Source organism: Calonectris borealis, chromosome 1 (genome assembly GCF_964195595.1).
Source record: "Calonectris borealis chromosome 1, bCalBor7.hap1.2, whole genome shotgun sequence".
Taxonomy (NCBI): domain Eukaryota; kingdom Metazoa; phylum Chordata; class Aves; order Procellariiformes; family Procellariidae; genus Calonectris; species Calonectris borealis.
This window is the reverse complement of record NC_134312.1, coordinates 205,436,944-205,450,509: the sequence shown is the minus strand read 5'-3', so window position 1 is coordinate 205,450,509 and position 13,566 is coordinate 205,436,944. Positions and strand designations below refer to the sequence as shown.

Below are 13,566 nucleotides of genomic sequence, written 5' to 3'. Positions count from 1 at the left end.
TTAAATGTAGTCCACAGAAACTCAATTAAAGCTATATAGCAGGCACTTACAGTTTTCGCACACTCAGATCCACTATTTTTGTATCTTAAAAACTGGATCTGACATTTTAACCAAAAAGCAAATTATTTTGAAAGTTTATTTGGAAAGTTCATAAAGGTCCAACAGATTTTCAATTCCTTATGCACATTAGAGAATTTAAATTGTTTATGACCTGGCTGAATAAATGAAACATCAGCTTCTAATGTACCACTGGGAGACAGACTGTCTAAAGGATCATCAGAATACACTGTTCAAGTTCACCTTACACTGGTACAGCCAGACAATGTTCCAAATTCGTCTCGATACTGTGGTTCATCTCCATCCCTGTCTGAAGTTGGAATATGCTGGAAATAGCTTTTGCTACGAGGAGATTTGAAAGTAGTTGGGAGAGAGGGGTTAAACAGCTTTAAATCCAGATTTTAATCCATTTTTTTAATCCAGGGTTTTTTTTCAAAATTAATAGCTAAAAGGCACTAAGAACCTGTATATGGCCTTTTCCTGAGAGGAGCACATTCAACTGCCTGTGAAATTTTTAACTTGGGTTCTTCAGTATCTCTCAAAGTAAATTTTTGATTTGTTTTAAAGTACTGCATGGCACATTATAGTTTTCCAAGATTAAGAGTTACTAGAATTTAACTATTGCATCAGTTGATGCTCTCTTAAAAAGATGCAGGTTGTGATGCATAGTACAGTCTCAGGGAGGTAAGAAGGTTGAAAAGATTTTCATAGCTATATTTGACATTAAGGGGGAATGAGCAGTTTTTATTCCTCTTCCTATGCACAGAAATAGGAAGAGGAGACAAATTTCAGGAAGGAATGGTTAAAATGGTCAGAACCTTGGCCGAACTCCTTCTCCCGTGCAGCCGCCTACACAGTTAAACTGAAGCTTGGAGGAAAGCTAAAGGGCATTAGCAGATTAATCTCCGCTGGAACAAGAAGGAAAGAAAAATGTGTTTCTGCAGCAGCATAGCTATGCTCCAGCCTTCAAATAAGATTTGTAATACATTCAGAATCTATCTCACAAAGATTTAAGAGCTGATTTTTACCCTTCACTGGACTATCAGTCTCTAGCCTACAGTAAAATTTATGAAACTTCTTTCAAACCAGCTGCCAGAGTGGGACCTTCCATTTTGTAACCACTTGAGTTCAGGCTGCTTGCTGTCCCAGAGTAATCATACAGTTCTGAAATACATGGTCCTCAGCTAGTCACCTTCTCATCCCACAGTCTGAAAGATGTGAGGTTACTTACCAGGAGGAATTATCCAATAACCCAAAGCAGGGCTATGAAGGAGTAAGAAAAAGGAAAAGGTAAAAAAGGGAAAGGCAGGAAAATATATAAAGACCCTTCTTAATTCTGAATTTCAGAAGGTATCTAAGGTAAAGCTGCGAGTTGTGCTGGATAAGATCAAAATTTGCAGTAAGTCTGAAGAAGCTCAAATTCTGCCAGCGTGAGTTGACCATGAACTTGAATCTTCCTAGGTGTGACATGGGCTCAAATTCCACAGTTGTTTCCCAGATCTGCTTCAGTCCTGTTTGGGTGACTCAGTTCTCCATACTGATAAAGTCTTCTACTGCATTCTAAATGAAACACTGCATTTTATCAGGCAAACTGGGATTTTAAAAGTGTATATGGGTTGAAAAGCACATGGTGGTAAAGCAACAACCAGTCTTCTACCTGCAACATGGAAAACTTCAGATTTGGCAAAGAGGTAGTGACTTTGGGGCTGGTATTCTGAACTACAGGTGAAAGACTTCCATTTTAGGGTCACCTTCTCAACTGCGGTAACTGGGATATTATAAATATTTAGCACATTGACAACCTGAGCATCAGTGGTCTTGACTGTAAAATAGTAATACCTACTTCACAAGTTGTGCTACAAATATGTGGGGGGTTCTGTGGAGAAAAGTATTTTACGAATGCCGAGTGCTATTTTTACCCTTCCAGTCAAAGACATAGAACAGCTGCGCACTGAAAAAGAGAAGAATTGGTTTAAGCTCAAATACAACAGCCAAGAAATGTCTCGCCAGGAAATCACCAAGGCATTTAGCCTTCTGCTGACAAGTCATCCGAGGTATGGCAATATCCCAAGACAACACACCCTGCTTTGCCTGAAAAAAAGTTAAGTTTTTCAGTCTTAAGAACAAATAATTTTTTTTCTTTGTGTAACTTTATTTACTTTTTAATATACTTTATATATTTTTGTATAAATTTTTATACAATTTTACGTATTTTACATCTTTTTTTTTTTTGCTTTGCGATTCCTACACCCTGTGGTTAAAAAAAAAAAAGGGTTCATCCTGTTAGCTCCAAGTCTTTACCGTCAACAGATGTAACAGACATCCGCAGAGAGCTCTGCAAACCCACAAGCAGCAAACGGGCTCAGGGTGGCGTTTCGTTTGCCCTGCAAAACTAATGAGAAACGCGTTTGTTCGGGTACTGTTTGTTTTGTTTTGTTTTTAAAAGTATCCTGTAATTTATAAAAGTGCAGAAAGGATGGAAGGCCCGCTGAGAGCCAAGCACCGTGCCTTGGCACGGAGTCCGGCAGCGGTGCCCCTGAAGAGACGGGCAGACACGGAGGGTGCCCGGCGGCGGAGCGACGTGCCCAGGCCTGGCTTCCACTCTCGGCCGGGGACCGCCGGGGACCTTCGAGGCCCGGCCCGGCCCCCGGCGGGAGGGCGCCCTACCAGGCCCCACCCGCCCTGACCCTCGCGCCTGTTCTGAAGGCGAGGTAAAGGCAGCGCCGGCCAAACCGCCACCGCCCTCTCCGCCCCCTCCGCCGTCCTCTCCGCCCCCCCCGCCGTCCTCTCCGCCGCCTCCGTCGTCCCCTCCGCCGCAGCCCCGCCCCGTTGCGAAGGAAGCGGCGTCTCCGGTTGCTACGATGGCGGCGGCGCAGCCAGGGCCGCGCTGAGGAGCGGGCCGGCGCCCTGCACTGACCGGTGTGGGGGCGGCGGGCCCGGGGCGCTGAATGCAGGCCAGCGGGCACGGCGGCGGGCCGGCGCGGGGGCAAAATCTCCCCGGCGGCCTCCAGGACTGCGCGGGTGGGAGGCGGAGCGCTGCTGTGTATCCTTGCGCGTATCCGTCCGCGGGCTCCGCCGGGGGCGAGGGGGCTGGAGCGGGCTGTCGGGGTGGGTGGTGGAGCGGTCCGTGAGGGCGGCCCTCAGGCGCCCTGCCCCGGGAATGGCCTCCCCGCAGAGAGGCAGGGCCCGCGGGGCGCCGGGGCCGTCCTGCGCCCCGCGAAGGTGGGGATGGGGCCGCGGGGCTGCGTGGGGCCCGTGTGGGGCGGTGGCGGCGGGTCGGGCGGTGGTGGCACAGCCCCTGCCCTGCCCCGCGGTCAGGGGTCGCCTGAGGGGTGGCTTGAAATGAAACTTGTATGTTGTTTTTTTAAACTGCTGTAGAAAAGTTGACTTCTGTGGAGTTTTCGTGTTTTCCCTCTTCTAAGAGATACTGCCATTGGGAATTGTGTTTTCCATCCTAACTCGGGGATCCTTATTTTCTTGAATTTAAGTAATAAAAAATACTGACACAAGTTCTAAGCTGCACCTGTATGGTGCTACTTAAATCATTACTTAAGTGAGAGAGGACTGATCTTGCTCTGTGGAGAGCTTTTATCTAGCGATATTAATGCATTTCAATGTAAACAACTAATCCAAATGGGAGGGGGCTGGTTTTACTATTGAAACTTTTTCCCTGTGATAAATGTATCCATGTGTTTCAGATTTAGATAACAACAGAAAGATGTATCTTCAAATAAGCATAATAAAGGTGAGATTTTTTCATCTGCTGATACCATGAAAAATGAGTGCAAAGCCTGTGTTAAAATCACTGTAAATAGTAAAATGCAATTAAATTTTTTTCTAGATGAATATAAAGTTAGGTATGACCATAATATCATTTATGGGACAAACGGTTGCGTACTTTGTCAGAAGGCATATCAGCATTTTGTATGTCATGGGTAAAGTTTGCCCTTTCCCAAAAAGGTATGTAAAGTCAATCAAACAGGCTATTATATCTTTTAATGAGCTGCTTGATACAGTTTCCATTGTCCTTAATACAATACTAGGGATAGAGATTTAACATTTCATTTTGAATGGGATTTAGAAGAAGAACGTCGGGCATTGAAAGAAGATCAAAAAATATGTCAGCATAGGGCACAGAAATATTTGATAGAGACAAACAGAAGAAGGAGGTAAGTAACGAGGGTTCCTTTGGTGGGAGATTGTAAAAAAAAAAGAGTCAAAACCTTGAGACAGCTCAATGTATTTCTACTGTTTCCACATTCACATTGTTAAATAGCCTCACTGCTTTGTTCTAGAGGAATCTAGGCTAAACAGTTTCACCGATCCAATTTCTTGCTATAGGACAAATGAAATATAAAAACAATATTCTGAGTTACTCGCTACTTTTTGGAAACTCACTTGTATAAAGTAAAGGTACGTAGCACTTTCATTTCATGGATCTGCATTTCTAGTACTATTCTGGGTTTTATTAGCTTCAATGGATGCGTGAAAACTGCATGCAGATGTACAGTACGGGTCAGCAGGCAGGCAGTTGTCCTTACCTTCTGAAGTGTATGCATTTCCGTCTGCGTGGCGCAACAGCTGCACAGCCTCCCCTGCGTGGTGGGGCTTTGTGCTCCCACTTCCCAATAGACACAACGCAAAGTCTTTCTAGTACAGGATTATATTTATAATAAAGTTATTCAATATATTGACATTTTAAACAGAGCTTTGAATATTCTGCCTTTCTGCATACATGACAATGCAAAGTAATGAAATATTCTGCGACAAATGGATTAAGTAAATCATACATTGAGATGTTTCATGAAGTGCTGTAAATAATTTAATAGGCATAGGGGGCTTTTCTCTAGCATTCAGATCGTACTCGCACATACAGGAGACTAGGCTCTGTACACTGTAGAGGCAGCTGGGTTCCTCCCTGAGACAATTCAAAGCAAGCCCCCAGCCTCAGACCAGCTTCCTCTGCCTGGTGTTAACTCGTTAACGCTCATCCCCCGTAGTTCCCTTAACAGATGATTTCTGTTGTACAATGTTTACTTATTGAAATATGTTGATAACTCATAAGAGAGGCAGTAGATACTGTTTATACTGCCATTTTAGTTTGACGCTATGTGCTGTCAGCATATGTTTTGAAATATAAAGAAAAATGGAAGAGGAAGTATAATCACCTGGGAGTGATTAAAGACAGTGTGCGACTCACAACCTTTGCAGATAATAAACTGAGTCTCAGCTGAAAGATTAAATATCTTACGTAGTTTTCTGGAACAGTACCACTGTAACACTACGCATCTCGAATGAACACTGTTTATTGTATTACTGGTCTTGAAATATAATACAAAAGCAAATACCAGACAGCCTGCATATTTTTGATAGACTGGTATAGTTAAACTAATACTCATTGATACATAAATACATTTCCATATGAATTTCAGCCTTAAGAAACAGTATAAATCCAAGTTACTCAGGTGAGCCAGTTAAAAATTTAGGTATGGTATTCATAAAATGAAATTGTTTCCATTTGTGATAGTTAAGAATGGCATAACTATAAGCATAATAAACAGTTCAGATGGAAGTCTGTGGTGACAAGTCTTCCCCTAATAACTGAAAAGGAGTTAGTTGTTTAACATTAGAAAGGTAGTAAGTGCATACAGTATTAATAGGCTGTGAAATATAATTCAAAATTAAGGATCATTGCATATATGGAGGAAAGTAATCTGGAAATAAAAAGTTCCTTGATATTGAATATTTTTTTCCTGACAGTTATGCAGGTAGGAAGTGAATTGTGTTCTGATGGATCAACCATCAAGTCATGTCTCAAATCTGCATATGAGCCAAGATCCATTAGCTTTGTAACACATGTAAAGGTGTTAGCTATGATGATGGTTTCTCAAGGGTAGCATGACTTCCTTAAGCTCTACATTCTCACCTGGCAGCACCCTAATTCTCCCTGACAGGGCTTACAGGCATGTATCAGAAGTTATTTTTGGCACTGCTGTTTTATAATTTCGAAACTGTTTCTCTCATATTTTTTTTCTTTCAACATATGGAGAGTAGACATGAGTAGACAATCTGTTTTCTACTCCTAACCTTCACACAGAACGGTTGAGGTTGGAAGGGACCTCTCGAGGTCATCTGGTCCAACCGCTCTGCTACAGAAGGGCCACCTAGAGCTCGTTGCCCATGACCATGTCCAGACAGCTTTTGAGTATCTCCAAGGGTGGAGACTCCACAAAGTCTCTGGGCAACCTGTGCCACGGCTCGATCACTCTCACAGTAAAAAAAAAGCGTTTCCTGATGTTCAGAGGGAACCTCCTGTGTTTCAGTTTATGCCCATTGCTTCTCGTCCTGTCACTGGGCACCGCTGAAACAAGCCTGGCTCCGTCCTCTCTGCACCCTCCCTTCAGGTGTTTATATACATGAATAAGATCCCCCATGAGCCTTCTCTTCTCCAGGCTGAATGGTCCCAGCTCTCCCAGCCTTTCCTCATAAGACAGATGCTCCAGTCCCTTCATCATCTTTGTGCTCCTTTGTTGGACTTTCTCAGTATGCCCATGTCTCTCTTGTACTGAGGAGCCCAGAACTGGACACAGGACTCCAGGCGTGGCCTGACCAGTGCTGAGTAGAGGGAAAGGATCACCTCTCTCGACCTGCTGGCAATACTTTGCCTAATGCAGTCCAGGATACCATTTGCCTTTTTTGCAGCAAGGGCCCGTTGCTGGCTCATGTTCAACTTGGTGTCCACCAGGACCCCCAGGCCCTTTTCTGCAAGGCTGCTTTCCAGTGGGGTGGCCCCCAGCATATGTTGGTGCCTGGGATTGTTCCTCCCCAGGTGCAGAACTTTGCACTTCCCTTTGTCAAACTTCATAAAGTTCTGTTAGACCATTTCTCCAGCCTATTGAGTCTTTCTGGATGGCAGCATGACCTGAAGTATCAGCCACTCCTCCTGGTTTTGTGTCATCTGCAAATTTGCTGAGGGTACACTCTGCCCCATCATCCAGATCATTAATGAAGATGTTAAATAGGACTGGGCCCAGTATTGACCCCTGGGGTGCACCACTAGTTACTGGCCTCCAACCAGACTTCATGCCATTAATCACCACCCTCTGGGCCTGGCCATTCAGCCAGTTTTCAATCCACCTTCCTGTCTGCTAACCCAGCCCATACATCAACAGCTTGTCTATGAGGATCGTATGGGAGTCAGTATCAAGGGCCTTAGTGAAGTCCACATAGGCAATACCCATTGCTCTCCCCTCATCTACGAAGCCAGTCATTTCATTGTAGAAGTTTATCAAGTTGGTCAAGCATGACCAAATTTAATGTCAACCTTAAATTTATAAAGCCTCTGCTAAAAATAGCAGTGAATTTCCTTTAGCAGATAGATCTATGGCAGATAAATCAGAGCTTCTGCTCTGTTCTCCATCTTGTGTCATTTAGGTTCATTCTCTTTGTGCTGCGTTGTGGAAGAAATCTTTTCTGTGGGTTTCTTTTGGTGTTTTTTTAAAGAACCACCATCAGCCTACCTTTAAACAAGGCTATACCAAGGCCGAGTCCAAGCCTGATAGCCCCTAGTGCCCAGCACTTTTTAAGCTAATGAGAACTGCATATACAGAGAGCTTGCAGATTGAGGTCTTCTGTTTTTTCAGCCTTTTCTAAATGTATTTGTAATGAAATTTTCCCTGACAGTGTTGTATTGATCTGTTCCAATACCTTTAAAATGCAGCAGGTTCAGCATTAAAAATACTCAATTTCTGACAAGATGTGCTCACTTAATTGGCTTATTAGTAAAAGACAAAAACATCACTTGCACAGAAAAGAGCAAGTATAGCTTTGCAAAGCAAGGTCTAGTAACTTAAGTCACAGATCTTTTTCAAAGTGAATACTTAAAGGAACCCGTATTTCTATCCTACCTGATGCCATCGGTTTCTTTGTATCTCTGGTACTGACCAAGCTCCTTAGTTTTGTGTTAACAGCAGTGCCTCAACACAGTGAACAACCACCCTACTGCTTATCTTTACACAAGGTGCATGAGTATCAAGAAAGTCATTCCTTTATTGGATCACTAATACTTGAAGTTGTGATTTCAAGATCAGCTTAAGAATAAAACATGCTCTGGGGCAGTAGCTGACAGATATTTTGTTTAAATAACAGTATTCCGGAAATAAGAGCTACTGACTAAACACATACTTGATGTAAATGAATAGGATATCATTTTTTTTTAATACTTTTTAAATACCAGCTGCCGATTTGCTGGGGACTGCAGCCATCCTGCTGTTATTGCTCAGTGCAAAATGTGTATCCCATTTTACTGTGATGTTACTGGTTGCAGGTAGTTGGTTGGTTTTGGAAATAGAGTATCTCCTCATGCCATTGTCTATGTGCATTTTTAAATAAACGTTACAGTCAGCTGTCTTGGTTCAGCGTTTTGAATTACCTTGAAATCTGAATAGCTAATTCATCTGTTGTAATTGGGGAAGGAAACGCTTTCCCAGTTTATATCAGTTTCCAATCTATTCCCATTATTGCTGGTTTTTCAAAATTACTTTATTTTCAACATATGCACAAGCTTTGTGCTCCACCTACTGGTTGATTATCATTGATTATTTAATAAAAGCTCTAAATTATTCATCACTGTTGTTGATACAGAACGAAACACAGTCTAGTGCCAGAAATGGGAGAAAAATGTTAGCACTTGGTAAACAGAGAGGGCAAAGTGTTAAGAATTTAGTATTGCTTTCTACATCAGAATGAAACTGTGAAAAGTAGTGGTCACTGTAACCACGTAGACCTGCAAACCAGTATTGCCATTGTTGTTAACAGGATTGTGCTGAATTTGCAAGGCCTCAGGATGGAGGCCTGCCAAGCTTGCTCTCTCTGAACTTTTCTTGACCTGCCCACAGCTTTGTTTTGCTTGGTTTAGCTGTAACAGCAATTTGTCTAATTGACCAGGTGTCTGTGGCTAATTTATTTTCCCTTTGTTTATCTTTTTATGGTATGACCGGAGTTTTATATAGATAGCCGTAACAAGCAGTTATTCTATGTAGAGAATGAGATATTTATGACTCTAACATAATGATGCAGTGTAGGGAAATACAGGCCTGATACGATAGCAGAAGCCTTGAGAACTGGAGGTGCAGGATGAGGCGTAGAGGAGTACAGGCAGGGGATGACAAGAGATGGCGCACAGGCTTGGCATGGACACCCCATGGCTATAAACAACTCACCGATAGTCAGTTAAAGAAATGCAGACCTAGATCTGACAAAACTGGTACTAGGGGTAACAAAGAGAACAAAAGAATAGTATGTAGTATATGTAAAAGGCACCACGTATGGAATATTTGGAGGTACTGTGGAGCTGCAGATTGATGAAGAAAGAGCAAAGGTGTAAAAGCATGTTAGCAAATATAAAAATTACTCCCAGTGGATCCTGAGGTGAGGAAAAAGAAAACATTAACATGAACATCATATTGTTCCTGGTGGAGGGACTCCAGATGCTGACAGCTCACCATAACATCCCAGCACCACCAGAATGAAACTACCAGCCTTGGGACGCAGAAGAGTAATGGAAGCATAAGCATTGGGAAAAGGGGTAGAAACTCAATGTGTGAATAACAGTTCAAACTCTTTTATCACTATTATTCAGGCTTTCTCTGCATAGAAGTATTCTAACTGTATTGTTATTTTTCGGTAACAATTATATCTGGTTTAATAATGATTAGACTCAAGATTTGAATTATGCTAACAAAAAAATTCTTGGCTTTATATAAGGTGTGCTTACTTTTGGAGTAAAGTATAAACAGGATTTGGAGAGTAACAACTGGTGGATAGTGTGGGCAGCCCTCTGTGAACTTTGGGACATTTTGGAGGACAGCTCTCTGTAAGCCCTTACGGCATTGTAAGGGTCGGTCCTTCTGAAGCCCTTACAGAAATTTGGTGCTGTCTTTTTGTATTCAGCATACAATAATCAAAGAAGATGAGGGAATAGAGTTAATATGTGTTCCTATAGTCCTGGTAAGTATCTCACTTAAAGAAAAAAAGTTATTTTTGGGCAACGTCTGCAGATCTTTTTAAGGATATAAAGTGTGTTTCCTGTTTGCCCATGAAGGGGATTTTGAGTGTGACAGCCCATTCTAGCCTTTTCTTGATCTTGCTGTAGTCATTCAGTATACAAATATCCTCCTACCTCAATTTTAAAATTACTGTGCACTTGTTTGCAAACGTGATAGGCAATGGATGAGTAATATCAACTCAGTATCAAAAGGTTCGTTTCATAGCATTCCATATGCACTGTATATATTCCTTTTTTAATTTTCATCCAAGGCATTTAGTCCACCTGGGAATGTAGCATCCATCACTTCACTGTGAAGATAATTTAATAAAATTAACCAGGAAATAGTTCCACCATCTAGTCATACTGTTTTTAACATAAAAATACCTTCCACATAATGTCTGTATATGTGAAACGGCTAAATACTTTAAGTTTCGTATTCCAAATTCACTATAAACATTTTGGCAGTCGTTTCAAAAATTGCTGCACCTCTGGGTTGTTTATAGTAGACAGAAAAACTGGGTTAAAAAAACACTGGTCAGGAAATTCTTCTGCTAACTCTCCATCTTAAAGCCATACTCTTTTGCCAATGTTACATCTGTGATTCGAACCTAAGCTGGTGGCTTAAGAAGAGTGGATGAACAAACATTTGCTTTAACTGTTTTTCTGTAAGATCTCAATGTGCATTTGTAAAATTATTTCTTTTACATAATGCACCCGAGTGTCACAATTTACATTTTGTGAGGTCAGGAAGTTAATGATGCAGGCTTCACTGAATACCTTTAATGCATTTCCTTACATTTAAAATAAGATCCTTTTTCTTCCACCTAATCCAAACCAAATAGTGATCATGATGAGCTGTGGTGAAAAAGACATCTTGCATCAGCATTTGGACTTGCCCATTTCCAGCTCTATGGAACAACAGTCTTTTTTTTTGTGCCAATTATTAGGAATGTGGAAGAGTGCAGCTAAGTCATACTCCAAAATCATTTAAAAAATAAATAAATAAAGACTCTGAGAATTGACTCTTTCTTTTTGGAGTTATATGCTGGAATTACTCCAGGTGCAAAGTTGTAGAATTTCCCACATGTCTGAATTTAACAACTACAGTTCAACTAAAGGCCTTCTTGAGCAGCTTCGAGAAATATTAAGGAGATCAAGAAGAATGTGTTTAAAGCACTTACTAGGATAAGCAAGTCTGTTTCCTCTGTTGTGATTTTCCTATTTCTTTAATCAGGATAAAGATATAAAATAGTGCAGATTTCTGTATCAGATTTTAACGTGAGTGAAATACAGGAATACTGAAAGTTGACGATGAACTCTAGTTCTACTTTTTTAGTTCTAACTTCTGGATTGTATGTAGAATTAAAGTTCCTGTAAAATTTTAACCAAATTGCAATAAAACATTTTATGTTTTGGCTAGCCATAACATTTTATGTTATGGCTAGCGTTCTCTGCATATTTTTTCTGGTTTTGGATAACTGCTTCTCTGGCTTCACCTCATGCCTCGAGTGAAGCCATTCCTGCTTGCTGACAAACTGAAGTTTGTAAATGAAACTTGCAGTGTTGGGATCATATTTTAATTTAATTGTTTCTCTTTGCATAAGTAAATCTTCTATCTTATCCTTCATTTGAAGCTGTAGAGTTTTACAACTTCATCTCTAGAAGAAGAGTTACCTTGAATTGCAGAAATTCACCTGGATTTTTGAAAGTGTAGCTACTGTCATTTGCAATAAACAGGTTGTTAAAATAAAATGTAAGCTACCGTCTGTATACATTACAGGATGCAGTCTCAGCAGTTCTTGTGATCCAAGACAATTGTGAGGAATACTGCTGCTGGGAGATCTGGAACTTTCTGAGGGGAACGTACTTCTAAAGTAGAGGCAGTAATTGCTTATGTTGTTCACCAGCATTTTGCTTTCTGACCTTGGAGAGCATTAATCCAGCGCGCTACATACATTAGCAAAAGCAGTGGATCCTTTTGCACATTTTGTCTTTCTTCTTGCTTTTGGCTTTTCATGTGCTCCACCACTGTCTTTCCTGAGCTTAACATTGGTAGTACTGGAGGTGTAGTATTGAAGAAAGGAAGATCAGATGTTACACAACTTTCAGTTTCCCCTTATGATATGGGGAGGAGTTTTAAGGTGCCCTCACAATGATGGCAGGAATGCAAGTACGTAGTCTTTGTGATTTAAAGTTTGAATAGCTGCATGGAATCTGTTTACAGTGCATTTCCACTTTAACACAATAGTATCTATTTTGGTCTTCAGTTTCTATTAATGAAACGTCATAATTTGTCCATAAAATTGGGAAATCTCAGTCATTAGTTTCAATATGTTTTGACAACCACGCACATATGAATTTTCAAAATAGTGAAAGTTCCTTATGTCTCTCTCTGCTACGCTTTGGCTTCCAAGTGGATTAAAGTGGATATTCCTATAAAAGTGTGATCTTGGGAATTAGTTGGCAGTTTTCCTATTTTTTACTATTATGCAATTACAGACTTTAGACTTTCTAAAATAAAAAGTACCTGTTTCAAATTATTTTTCTGTTTGTTTTCACAGGTGATCAGTCAGCACTTTGAAGGGATATTAGGGAGGGTCAAGTTGAATTATTTCAGTTTGAACTTTTTCCCTGAAAAGCAAAGGGAAGAATAATTAAAATGGCTTGAGTTAAAGAGTAGCTCTGTTAAGTAGCAGCTTTGCTCCATTAAGCAAGAAGATCTATGAAGCAACTGCAAGTGATTAAAGTTATGGGAAGGTATCTTACTGTGATGAGAGAAACAAAGAACATATGGCTAAACATTACTACCTGTCTTTCCACTAATGCTGGCTAGGAGTGGGACCCTACTTAGTGCACTAGTGACCTGTCAAATCACATTTCTAACACACAGAGAACTCTAAAGATGGGAAGCTCCCAGTTGTAGTGATCCTTGCATGGCAGGCTTTAGAAGTTTAACGTGAAGAGTATTACTTTTACACTATTACTGTATTTAGAATAGAACGTTTCCAGGGATGGGGTATCTACCACGTCTCTGGACAACCTGTTCCAGTGTTTCACCACCCTCATCGTAAAAAATGTCTTCCTTATATCTAGTCTAAATCTACCCTCTTTTAGTTTAAAACCATTTTTAAATATGGCTTGCCTACATAGGCACTGTGCCAATAAATTTACTGGGTATATTTCACTCAAGGAGCTAGTTTAAGTTTGTCAGTAAAAGTCAATGATTTTGTCAGCAGGAATAAAAATTCCACATAACTTCATCAAGATTGTGCCTACCGAAGGAAAGCTTTGTGTTGATGATTGTTTTCGATTAGAGCCTGCTTTGCTTTCCAGCCCGTAGAAGGATGTGTTTAACATATTTGATATTAACAACTGATTCTGTCAATCATAGTTTCACATTACTGTTTTATCCCATTTTGTGCTACTAATCTGATTGTCTTTCAAGAAGCTTCTCAACAACT

At 40.9% G+C, this 13,566-nt stretch overlaps 1 protein-coding gene across 1 annotated transcript in view; it reads left to right on the top strand.

Annotated features, from left to right (window-relative positions):
- Positions 1–2,984: 2,984 nt before the first annotated feature.
- CEP126 (centrosomal protein 126) overlaps positions 2,985–13,566 on the top strand; it is a 42,568-nt gene continuing 31,986 nt past the window's right edge. The window contains exons 1-2 of the mRNA XM_075140097.1: positions 2,985–3,100; positions 4,101–4,226. Of these exons, the coding sequence (XP_074996198.1) occupies positions 3,006–3,100; positions 4,101–4,226 (221 nt within the window). The 5' untranslated portion in view covers positions 2,985–3,005. The remainder of the gene's footprint in view (positions 3,101–4,100; positions 4,227–13,566) is intronic.